General features: G+C 44.4%; 1 protein-coding gene across 1 annotated transcript; it reads right to left on the bottom strand.

The window, feature by feature from the left end:
- Window positions 1–670: 670 nt before the first annotated feature.
- si:ch1073-220m6.1 (SLAM family member 9) lies at window positions 671–12,427 on the bottom strand. The gene is made up of 5 exons (XM_047386002.1): window positions 10,795–12,427; window positions 3,439–3,732; window positions 2,978–3,232; window positions 2,675–2,823; window positions 671–2,544 (listed from the first exon to the last, which is right to left on the bottom strand). Exons 1-5 carry the CDS (start codon window positions 10,841–10,843, stop codon window positions 2,374–2,376), a joined length of 918 nt encoding a protein of 305 aa, XP_047241958.1. The 5' UTR covers window positions 10,844–12,427; the 3' UTR covers window positions 671–2,373.
- Window positions 12,428–12,632: the final 205 nt, after the last annotated feature.

The following is a 12,632-nucleotide window of genomic DNA, read 5'->3' as shown; positions in this document are numbered from 1 at the left end:
CCGAACGTTGTTCTCTGCGTCAGTGAAGCGGCTGTCTTCAGAAAGTTCATCAAAGTGACGGTTAACCTTTCTGGCCCTAGTTGCTTCAAACTGTGTTTGACTTCCCCATTTTGTAGCTAGAGCAAGAGTGGCAGACTTAGCCTCAGCAAACTGCTCCCTAAACACCATGAAAACGCTGATGGCGTTTTGCAGAAGAGTAGATGCTTTCAGAATATCCGCCTTCTTAGCTTGCAGTAACTGTGAGGCACTGTTTATACACTCAAGAATCTTGGTTTGCATGTTGACCAAAAATATGAAAGAAAATTTGCTTATGATATTCTTGAGCGCAATTGCTTCACTGCGCGCCTCTTTTTTGTCACTGGTCAGGGATATTTTGACGAGGCCTTTTATAATGTCTCCATATCTGTGCCTTAACAGCAAAAAGCGCATCATGTCGAGATGACCAGCAAGTGGGAAAGAGGCGTTTTATTGTGACAGTTCTGCTCTCTGGCGTCATTAATTCACTGAGGAGCACCCATCGTTTGATACTGTGTCCAAAAAAGTTGTACAGGTTCTCTACAGTGTCATAGAACTGCTTCACTCCAGGGACATTTTTAACAGAGTCATTGAGAGCAAGGTTGAGGTTATGAGCAGCGCAATGAACATAACCAGCAAGGGGCTCCTTCTCTGTTATTCTTGCCTGTACGTCTGAATACACACCACTCATATTCGCGCCCCATCACAGCCCTGTCTGCGGCATTTAGACAGATCTAATCCATTTTTCTCTATAGAGCCCAGGATTTGGTTTTCAGGCTCAGACGCTGATGAGCCCACAGTTGCTTCAAAACCCAAAAACACTTCATTGATCTGTATATCTGTTGGAATATTCGCGTCATTCTTAACAACAGTTATGTAATGGTACACCAGGCTCAGCCGGTCTATCTTTGACACATCTTGCATTGTGTCCATGATAATGGAATAAAACGGGGCTTGGTTTATTTAATTAATTATGACATCTTTCACACGTTGAGACAGGATGTAAATAATCTCATCTTGAATCTGGTGACTTTTCACTGACCCTTCTGGTTGGTTAATTAGCTCTTTCAAAACAGGGTCGTAGCGAGCTAATAACTCGATTATTGACAAAAAGTTGCCAGCATTTCCCTGACCTACAACTTCCCTGTGGCTCCTGAATGCCAAGTTGCATGAAGCCAGAGTAAGAGTGACATTTACAATGCGCTCCAGGTCCTGTCTCCAAAACAAGGCTGCATTACGCACATTCCTCTCCATTTCAGCGTCTGTTGTGCTGTTGAGTTTCCACTGCTCATAGACCATGCAGCAAGATGTATTTGTGTGGATTCATGCTTCTCAACTTTGGCAGAAAGATGTTTCCAGTCTCTTATTCCGTTTACCCGTGCATTGTTGTAATACGCGGCATTTTGGTTGGCAAAATGCCAGCAAGGCTCACAGTAACACCAGTCTAATTTGGGGGAATAGCACATCCAGCTGCGGGGAAGTTTCATCCCAACTTACTGGTAGAGGTGTAATAACTTTCCGAAAAACACTGATTGTCTTTCTCAGTAGCAAATGGACCTTTGGGTCTGCATGGGCCCATCTTAAGGGTATATCTTTTAATGTTGGCGTCCTGGATGTTTTCAGCAAAATTGGCCCGATCATTCGGAAAACATTTCAGATGAGGGTTGTCACCTGTAGCGGGAGCAGACCTGCTGCTGCTTTCATTGTCAGTGTCCAGCGTCGGTGAGGAGGGGGGCTGCTGGTCAGGCACCAGGTCTGGCTCCACCCTGGAGCAGCTAGAAACTGATGCTTGAAATGCTTGAAGTTAAGCCACTGCTCTTCCCCTTGAAAATGAGTCAGTAGAGGTGGTTCAAGCATCTGCTCAGTACTCATCCAGGGTATCGGCCTTAGGAGGTTTCGTTGGGGAAGAGCCCAGGGCACACACCCATAACTCACTGGATTGGACCATAAATTCCTTCACCTTGAGATCCTCCAGAATAACGTGGAAAGTGTCTCTGGAGATAGGGATGTGTGGGTTTCCCTTCTAGATCTTTTACCCATGCTATCAATCTCAGATGAGCAGAACAAAATAGATAAATAGACTTCATCTGGTGTTCACTTACTGCTTTAGGTTTTTAGGCCTCTTACATTCACATTTGTCCTCTTGGTGGTGCTATAAGTTCAGATTTCTTTGGCATCTGCAGCATACTGTACACCGTTTCGGTTTGTGTGAGGCTCTGTTCCTTATTTACATCGACAGACACAAAGGTCAAAGTTTTTTGTGACTCCCTATCTTCTAATGCATCGTTTCCCCTGTCACTTTTGACACAAGTGTCAGCCTTTCTTGGGAAGCTATAAACAGTATCTGTCCTCTCACTCTCACTCAGGATTTGCTCCATTTCTTGGGATGGTATTCTCTTGGGACTGGGTAGTTTCCACATTCTCGTAAGAAGGCTCGGGTTCACTGGAAGATGTAGAGACTCTGGACTCAGACAGTCGCTGTGTCTCTAGCGGTCCGCTTTGTATTGACTGAACAGCAGATGTTGTTTCCTGGAATAAAAGTAGAAGGAAAGGATATTTTCTTTAAAACATAAGAGAGAACATGAATAAAAATAAGCTCTCTAATGTCCCAAAATAATAAATAATTTGAATAAAATATATATTATTTCCTATGGATTACCTTTTTTTGACTGAATAGCCGAAATTGTATGGCTAAACCAGCACATCCACTGAGAAGTATTACACTAGCAATAATTATGAGGATTATAGTAACTATATTATAATCTGGTTGTAATTCCTTTTTATGTTCCGGATTAGATGTTACAAAACCTGTAAAAAAAAGAAAAACAAGTTAATCTAGTAATTCTTAATTAGATAAAAAAAAAAAAAAGGTCTAGATTCCTTTAAATTACTTTAACTCACATTAACTGCTTTAATCATGAGCTAGCTTTAATCTAGTTTCAGAAAATTTTTTTCTACTTACACAGTGGAATACGTTTTGAGATGTTATTTCTGCTGACATAGTTGCTGCCACTGCAGACAACAGTTGTGTTGTCAGTGATGATGGTGATGTTGAGTTTATTGAAGGACCCCTGAAATGTTCTGCAGCCATCTTTACTACATTTAGACCACAGCCAATCATCCTGGATGGAGCAGTTTACTGTCAAATTACACAGCCCTGCTGAAAGATTGTAATGCTCCACTGGCATCACAGTCATCACAGGGTTGGGAACCATTTCTGAAATACCCAAAACAAGCAGATTAATAAATGTCACCCTCTGCTGGTTACTTCTGTACACACCACTGAAAAACTGACATTAGTGTCTCAATTCAAGCTACAGAAAGAGAAATAATTGAGAGTTTGAGAGTAAATACATAAAACAATGCAACTTTCAAAAGTAACAGCAAAGATTTATGTACAAACTTAAGACAAAGTTCAGATACCTTGTACAATGATGTGGTGTGACTCTGATATTTTGTTGTAGTCATTCCCAACGTAAGATGCCTCATAGATGCCTGTGTCATTTTCGGTCAGCTTGTTTATACACAAGGTCAGGTTTTCATAAATAAAAGACACTCTCTCTTTATATACTGCGTTGATAGCGTCCTTATTAGCAATGAATGTTTTGTCAAATACCCATTCACCACTTTTATGCGAAGGTTGGTTTTTTGCACGTAGACACACAGAGCTGTTCTTTAGTTGATAATGCCTCTCTGATGAGTCTGTTGCTGTAATTCCTAAAAGAAAGATATAGGTAAAAACCAAATTTTAAACAAGTTGTGATGGTCTTAAAGACGTAGTGGAGAATTTGACATATTGAAATACTGTATGTATAAATTTGAATGAATACACAGATAAATATGTATGTACAGCATGAGTGGACATGAAATTGATTTCATTTGCTTTATTTGTATTTTGCTTTTTATTTTCTCTTTGCAGTACCTTTAAAACAAGAAACAAAAAAATTGTTTCTTTAAACACAAAAAATATTTGGTGCCTTGTAAATATATTCTCATCCCTTTTACATTTTTATTGAAGTTTTAGCAGCATTGTCAACTCTCATGCAGCTGGCATCTCATGCTTTTCCTCTGTTTCTCACTCTCTCCGAAAAAATCTCACTGCAAATAAGGAAAGTGTTTGTGGAACGCATCAACCGTATAATGTTTTCCACAGGACTGTCTTTCAAATGATGTATGCACAAATAAATACTGTTGACTGTCCCTCCCATTTGATGCCCACATTTCCCCACCAGTAGGATCTTTGGATCTGTCGGAAAGCAACTGATAAAAGGACTATGGAATAAGGGAAAGGTAAAAATCACATGACATTTTGCATTATTTGACACGTAAAATATGCCTTGTTTGTCCATAAACAGGTAGTTTGCATGTATTACACCGTGAGTAAAATATCAAAGGATTTCCAAATCATTGTATTCTGCTTTTCTTTATATTTTAACAATATTGCAACCTTTTTGGAATTGGGGTTGAGGAATCTTAGATGCTTTTGATGGGATTTGGAGATATTTTAAATCAATCATTAGCATATTTAGTGAACATCCTATGCTTGCCGGAGCCGGAGATTTTACCAAGGCCAGTAGGGAAACACAATCCCTCCAGCTTGTCCTGGGCCATTCCCTGGGCCTCCTCGTGATGGGACATGCCTAAAATACTTATTGATGGAGGTGTGCAAGAGGCACTGAAGTAAATGCTCAGGTCAACTTAGCTGACTCCTCTTGATGTGGTGGACCAGCTGCTTGTATCTGGGATCTCATTCTTTCAGTCATTACCCAGAGTTCATGACCATAGTTGAGGGAGGCACGTAGAACAATCGGTAAACTGAGAGCTTCGTCATTCGACTCAGCTATCTTTTCACCATAACGACACAGCGTTCACAGTACTGTGGCAGCCACACTGATCTGTCGATCTCTTGCTCCATTGACCAAGACCCGATATACATAAACTCCTCCACTTGGACCTGTAGAGGTCGAGCCACCCTTTTTGGGTTGAGAACCATGGCCTCGGACTTAGAAGATCTGATTCTTAACCCCACCGCTTCGCACTGGGCTGCTACCAGCCCTAGTGCATTCTGTAGGTCTAGGCTTGAGGCAGCAGAACCATGTTACCCGCAAAAATCAGAGACAAAATCTATTTGTCCTCAAACTGGAACCACTGCAGCCATTGGCTGCGCCTAGAAATCCTGTCCATGAATGTTAAGAACAGGACCGGTGACAAAGGGCAGCCCTGCTAGTCTCCAACTTGCACCGGGAACAGGTCTGACTTAACACTGGCAATGCAAACTAGACTCCTGCTCTGCATGTACAGAGACTGATTGACCCCTAAGGGCCTCAGACTCCGTACTCCTGGAGCAACCCCACAGGGCAGAATGAGGTACACAGTCAAATCCCTTCTCCAAGTCCACAAATCACTTGTGGACCAGTTGGGCAAGTTCCCATAACTTAAAAAATGGTACTCGTACTCGTCGTCTTCCGCTTATCCGGGACCGGGTCGCGGGGGCAGCAGACTCAACAGAGACGCCCAGACGTCCCTCTCTCCAGACACCTCCTCCAGTTCCTCCAGGGGGAGCCCAAGGCGTTCCCAGGCCAGCCGAGAGACATAGTCCCTCCAGCGTGTCCTGGGCAGTCCCCTGGGCCTCCTCCCGGTGGGACGTGCCTGGAACACCTCCCGAGGAAGGCGTCCAGGAGGCATCCGGTATAGATGCCCGAGCCACCTCAACTGGCTCCTCTCGATGTGGAGGAGCAGCGGCTCTACTCCGAGCCCCTCCCGGATGGCCGAGCTCCTCACCCTATCTCTAAGGGAGTGCCCGGCCACCCTACGGAGGAAACTCATTTCAGCCGCTTGTATCCGGGATCTCGTTCTTTCGGTCATGACCCAAAGTTCATGGCCATAGGTGAGGGTAGGAACGTAGACCGACCAGTAAATTGAGAGCTTTGTTTTTCGGCTCAGCTCTCTCTTCACCACAACAGACCGGCACAGCGCCCCCATTACTGTGGCAGCCGCACCGATCCGTCTGTCGATCTCCCGCTCCATTCTTCCCTCACTCGTGAACAAGACCCCGAGATACTTAAACTCCTCCACTTGAGGCAGGAACTCCAAGTCACCCTTTTCCGGTCAAGTACCATGGCCTCGGTCTTGGAGGAGCTGATCCTCATCCCAGCCGCTTCACACTCGGCTGCGAACCGCCACAGCGCATGCTGTAGGTCTTGGCTAGAGGGGGCCAGCAGGACCACGTCATCTGCAAAAAGAAGAGATGAAATCCACTGGTCCCCAAACCCGACCCCCTCCGGCCCTTGGCTGCGTCTAGAAATCCTGTCCATAAAAGTTATGAACAGGACCAGTGACAAAGGGCAGCCCTGCCGGAGTCCAACATGCACTGGGAACAGGTCCGACTTAGTGCCGGCAATGCGGACCAAACTCCTGCTCCGCTCGTACAGGGACCGGATGGCCCCTAGTAAAGAGCTCCCGATTCCATACTCCTGGAGCACCCCCCACAGGGCATCACGAGGGACACAGTCGAATGCCTTCTCCAGGTCCACAAAACACATGTGAACCGGTTGGGCAAACTCCCATGAACCCTCGAGCACCCTGTAGAGGGTATAGAGCTGGTCCAGTGTTCCACGGCCGGGACGAAAACCACACTGCTCCTCCTGAAGCCGAGGTTCGACTATCGGACGGACTCTCCTCTCCAATACCCTGGTGTAGGCCTTACCAGGGAGGCTGAGGAGTGTGATACCCCTGTAGTTGGAACACACCCTCCGGTCCCCCTTCTTATGAAGGGGGACCACCACCCCAGTCTGCCAGTCCAGAGGTACTGTCCCCGACCGCCACGCAATGTTGAAGAGACGTGTCAACCATGACAGCCCTACAACATCCAGAGACTTGAGGTACTCAGGGTGGATCTCATCCACCCCCGAAGCCCTGCCACCGCAAACCACCTCGGTGACTTCAGCCGGGGTGATGAAAGAGTTCAACCCCGAGTCCCCAGCCTCTGTTTCCACCACGGAATGCGTGATGGCAGATCCTCGAAGTACTCCTTCCACCGCCTGATAATGTCCTCAGTCGAGGTCAGCAGTCTCCCGCCCCCACTATAAACAGTGTTGGCGAAGCACTGCTTCCCCCTCCTGAGGCGACGGACGGTTTGCCAGAATCGCTTCGAGGCCAACCGGTAGTCCTTCTCCATGGCCTCACCGAACTCCTCCCAAGTCCGAGTTTTTGCCTCTGCCACAGCCCGGGCCGCAGCACACTTGGCCTCACGGTACCCGTCAGCCGCCTCAGGAGTCCCACAAGCCAACCACAGCCGATAGGACTCCTTCTTCAGCTTAACAGCATCCCTTACTGCCGGTGTCCACCACCGGGTTCTGGGATTGCCGCCACGACAGGCACCGCAGACCTTACGGCCACAGCTACGGGCAGCAGCATCGACAATAGATGCGGAGAACATGGTCCACTCGCACTCTATGTCTCCAACATCCCCCGGGATCTGGTCGAAGCTCTCCCGGAGGTGGGAGTTGAATACATCCCTGGCCGAGGGCTCTGCCAGGCGTTCCCAGCAGACCCTCACTATGCGCTTGGGCCTGCCAAGTCTGTCTGACTTTCTCCTCCTCCAGCGGATCCAACTCACCACCAGGTGATGATCAGTGGACAGCTCAGCCCCTCTCTTCACCCGAGTGTCCAAAACATGCGGCCGAAGGTCTGATGATACGTCAACAAAGTCGATCATCGACCTCCTGCCTAGGGTGTCCTGGTGCCAAGTCCACTGATGGGCACCCTTATGTTTGAACATGGTGTTCGTTATGGACAATCCGTGACTAGCACAGAAGTCCAATAACAAAACACCACTCGGATTCAGATCGGGGAGGCCATTCCTCCCGATCACGCCTCTCCAGGTGTCACTGTCGTTCCCCACGTGGGCGTTGAAGTTCCCCAGCAGAATAATGGAGTCCCCTGGAGGGGCACTATCCAGCACCCCCGATAGGGACGCCAAGAAGGCCGGGTACTCTGCACTGCCACTCAGCCCGTAGGCTGAAATGATAGTCAGAGGCCTCTCCCCAACCTGAAGGCGCAGGGATATGACCCTCTCATCCACTGGGGTAAACCCCAACACGAGACGGCTGAGCTGGGGGGCAACAAGCAAATCCACACCAGCCCGCCGCCTCTCCCCGTGGGCCACTCCAGAGTAGAACAGAGTCCAACCCCTCTCAAGGAGATGGGTTCCAGAGCCCACGCTGTGCGTGGAGGCGAGCCCGACTATTTCTAGTCAATATCTCTCGACCTCCCGCACAAGCTCAGGCTCCTTCCCCCCCAGCGAGGTGACATTCCACGTCCCTAGAGCCAGCCTAAGCATCCGGGGATCAGGCCGCTGAGGTCTCCACCTTCGTCCGCCACCCAATCCTCTTTGCACTGGTCCCTCACGGTTCCCCCTGCAGGTGGTGGGTCCACTGGGGGATGGCCTTGCGTCTCTCGTTCGGGCTTACCCCGGCCGGGTCCCGCGAGGAGCAGCCCGGTCACCAGGCGCTCTCCGACGAGTCCCGACCCCAGGCCTGGCTCCAGGGTGGGACCCCGGCTCCGCCGTACCGGGCGACATCACGTGCCTCGATATTTTATTCTTCATGAGGGATTCTTGAACCATTCTTTGTCTGACCCATCACCTAGAGCCTGTTTGCCATGGGAGACCCTACCAGGGGCATTTAGGCCCCAGACAACATAGCCTCTAGGATCATTTGAGCACTCAAACCCCTCCACCACGTTAAGGTGGTGTTTCAAGGAGTGCCATTAAAAAATGGTGAGAAAAACAAATGTGTTTGTTCTATCTGAAAAACGTTAGGTTTGGATATGTATTTTATGTAAGAATAATATCCGGCAAATGGTGGGCTTTCCAATTTGAAGCTTTCACCATTGACCCCTTAACTTGGCCCTAAAAGATTTACATCTCAGCTTGAATTAATAATTATGCTGCCTTTTGTTTCATGTGGCAGCGTCATGTTTTGGTGATTCTATGAGAGGGAGACTAGTTGATAGGATGATGGATGGAACTAAACACAAAGTTATTCTGGAAGAAAACCAGTTAGAGGCTGCAAAAGATTTGAAACAGTGGCTGAGATTAAACATCCAGCAGGACAGAAACCATAGATGTTAACTGTGTCTCTATTATTAGGCAAATGAGAAAATGCGATTATATTACTCTTAAAATTGATAAGATGTTGAAGTGGGATCATAGAGACATCAAAGATATTGCTGCAAATAATCTAATCGGTCACACAAATGATGTTGAGAAACAAATATATGAAATTTACTGTAAAAGATTTAAGAAGAATCCAACATGAAGCTAAAATGAATCCATTGTCCTCCAGTGCTGTCATATTCAAAACCTAACTGGAGTTCCCAGAAGTACAGAAATATCTGAGGACAGATTTTTCAAATGTTTCATGTACGGATGAGATAAAAGGGAATATTCACCAGATGGATAGGCCCAAGGCTGGTCTTTTTAGGAAGAATATTAGTTTTTGGAGGACAATACAGCCACGTACTCCACTATATGGCTAGCAAATAAAGGCCTTAAAGATGAAAGAGTGATAACATGTACCTGACTTAAACCCTATTAAAAACTTGTGGACCTTGTTAAACTGATACTTTATGGTGAAGGAAAGCAGTCCACTTCTCTGAACAGTGTCTGGGAGACAGTGGTTGCTGCTGCACCAAAGGTTGATCGCCAACAGATCGTAAAACTAGCAGCAGAGTCCACAAAGGAAAGGATTTGTGGCTGTTGAACAGAAGGATGACAATACTGTGCTTTTTTATTGTCAAAAATATTTCTTCATAAATTTTAACCAATAACATGCTAGCAATAAGCAGCTAAAACAGTAAATTATTTTATTTTTCAATTAGTGGTATAATAATTCAGGACGCCAATAGTAGCTCTCACATGGAAATTCTCCCCAAAGAACCAAAATCTTACTTTTACTTTCTAAAATATTCAGGTTTGTGGTTTATTAGCATTTTGGATTGACTAAGAGCGCTGTAGACGTATTATAATAATAAGGTAAATTTTTTTTTTAAAAAGCAAAATTATTGCGCACGCAAATTCACACAGCCTCCAATGGAATGGTTTAGATCATGGCATAATCTTGCTTCATTATGGCTCATATAGTCAAAGTTCAGACATAAATTCAACTGACAATTTGTAATAAATATTGCCATGCTTTCATGGTTTCAACTCAACAATTAAGCACTACCTTATGTTGGTCTATCACGTGAAGTGGGAATAAATTAAGGTGAAATTTGAAGTTGTAATGAGACAAAATGTTCTAAAAATCAGTTCAATTCAATTGCGTTTTATTTATATAGCACCAATTCACAACACATTTCACCTCAAGGCACTTTACAAAGTCAGTTCAATCGAATCAGACAGATTTGAAGTCAGGTTCATACATTCCAAGTAATCCTAACTAGCAAACAGTGCCGTCAGATTCAGTTTATTATTTAAATTGGTTGAAAAGTTTTCAATCTAAGGAAACCCAGCAGATTGCATTGAGTCAGTGACTTGCAGCATTCACTCCCCCTGGAAGAATATTTATCGACAATGGACAGTCGCTTCCATTGACTTTGCAGTAGAAATAAATTTGCAAGGCATTGTATTTAGTATTCTTCACCGACTTTTCAGAACTTAAGAAGATCTTTGTAAAATATTTTGTTTGTTGATATAGCTACGAAATTAAGATTTTATCACTGATTCACTCAAACAATGTTTTAAAAAAAATTGTTTTAAAAATCATTTCAACTCACCAGTAAAGGTCCAACAACTCAGAAAAAAAATTAATTTTAAGACAGCCATAGTTGCTTTTTTGGCAAAGTAAGGAGCAGAAGAAATGTGAGGTTGTTCAAAGTTGTAGCATACCACGACTGACGCAAATTACAGAGCCGCTGCTGTTGATCAAAGTTCAGGAAATGAAACTATCATCTGCTTGAATGAAAACCAGTACAATTCTTTACTTGCTTTTGAAAGAAGTACCTACACTTTTCCTTATATATTGTTCAATCTAAAAAATAAACACACTAGATCAAAGCTAAAATAATTATTTGGTTTCCTTGAACTGGATCTGGAGTGTTTAATTTACTGAATGATGTTGCCTAAAAAAACAATAGAATTAAAAAATCTTAACTACCAAATAATAAAATCACATTAATTGAGGCATTAATAGTTTCTCCTAATATTGTTCTGTTCAGTCATGCAAGGTACAAAGACATAGTGGGTGGGTCAGCTTTTTGTCCCAGTCCCAACAATAAATTAAAAAAAGTTGCTGTAATGGAGTAGTGGCCAGGGTGCCCCCCTCCTCTTGCCTAATCCCATTGTATGCTGGTCATAGGCACCAGCCCCCATCCCCTTTCAATGTTTTTGAATTTTCCACAAACGTTGTTGTTTTATTGTTGTGTCTGCTATCTACAAATGAAATCAGATATTTACATACATAGTCTTAAAGGACACAAAGTTTTTTGTCTCATTGTCTGGCAATAAATCATTATTACTCATTGTCCATTCGGATAATGCATTTGCACCATCTTGAGATGATGTTTACATATTTCCATATAATGTTTTCTAGTCCAGAATCCATCTTGTGAAGTGCACCAGTCCTTCCTGCAGCAAAACACCCCCACAACATGATGCTGCCCCCATCATATTTCTCAGTTGGGATGTGTTCTCAGTCTTGCCGGATTCATCCTTTTTTCTCTAAATGTGACACTGGTGATGGCCAAAAGAAGCTTTATAAAACTTTTTTTTCTCTGAACTTACGGACTTTCTAAACCAGGCAAGTGCAATCTCATCATCTACCTTCTGCTTGGTGACTTTAATTTTCATATTGACGATTATAATTCCAAACCTACCACCGAATTGTTGGATCTTCTCAACTGTTTCAACATCACTTAACCAGTCAACTTCCCCACTCACACTCAAGGTAATTATTTGGACCTGGTCTGCTCCAGCGGTCTCACAATCCATAACCTCTGTAGCCCCTACTAAAACCAACATTGTCTCTATTGCTCACACTGCCCCATGGTACACCCCAGAGCTTCATAAAATTAAATCCTGCAAGTGCCAGCTTGAGAGACTGTACAAGAATCTTGTTTAACTGTACATCTCCAATTCAACACAGACTACATACAGAAATGCAAAGATGCACTCAATGGCGCCCATTGAAATTACTTCTCTAATCTTCTCCATTCTGGTTCCGATAACCCAAAATCTCTTTTTATTCTCTTTTTTAACTAAGAGACCCACTTTATGAATTACTTTGTTTTTTCTCATCATACAAGTTGATCAATTTAGAAAGCATGCTCTGTGAATTCAGAACCCAATGTGCTCGCAACATTCACCTGATCATTGTCTAAAACTAAGGGCTGAGTTTAGGTTGCAATCATCGAGGCTTTTCAAATTCTTTCACTGCTTTAAATACAAGTAGAGATGTTGTGCACCATCCTCAGCCTATTACCATTTATATCAGATTATGCTCAGCAACATCCTTCTCAGATCAGACAAAATAAAGAAATGCGATGCCTCTGCTCTTTCCTTTAATGGTAAATGGACTCAAGCAAACAACAAAACAGTTGGCAATGACAGAACAAAC

The sequence above is a fragment of the Girardinichthys multiradiatus genome, chromosome 14 (assembly GCF_021462225.1).
Source record: "Girardinichthys multiradiatus isolate DD_20200921_A chromosome 14, DD_fGirMul_XY1, whole genome shotgun sequence".
In the NCBI taxonomy this organism is placed as follows: Eukaryota; Metazoa; Chordata; class Actinopteri; order Cyprinodontiformes; family Goodeidae; genus Girardinichthys; species Girardinichthys multiradiatus.
Note: the sequence above shows the minus strand (reverse complement) of the source record. Positions and strands in the feature narration are given on the sequence as shown.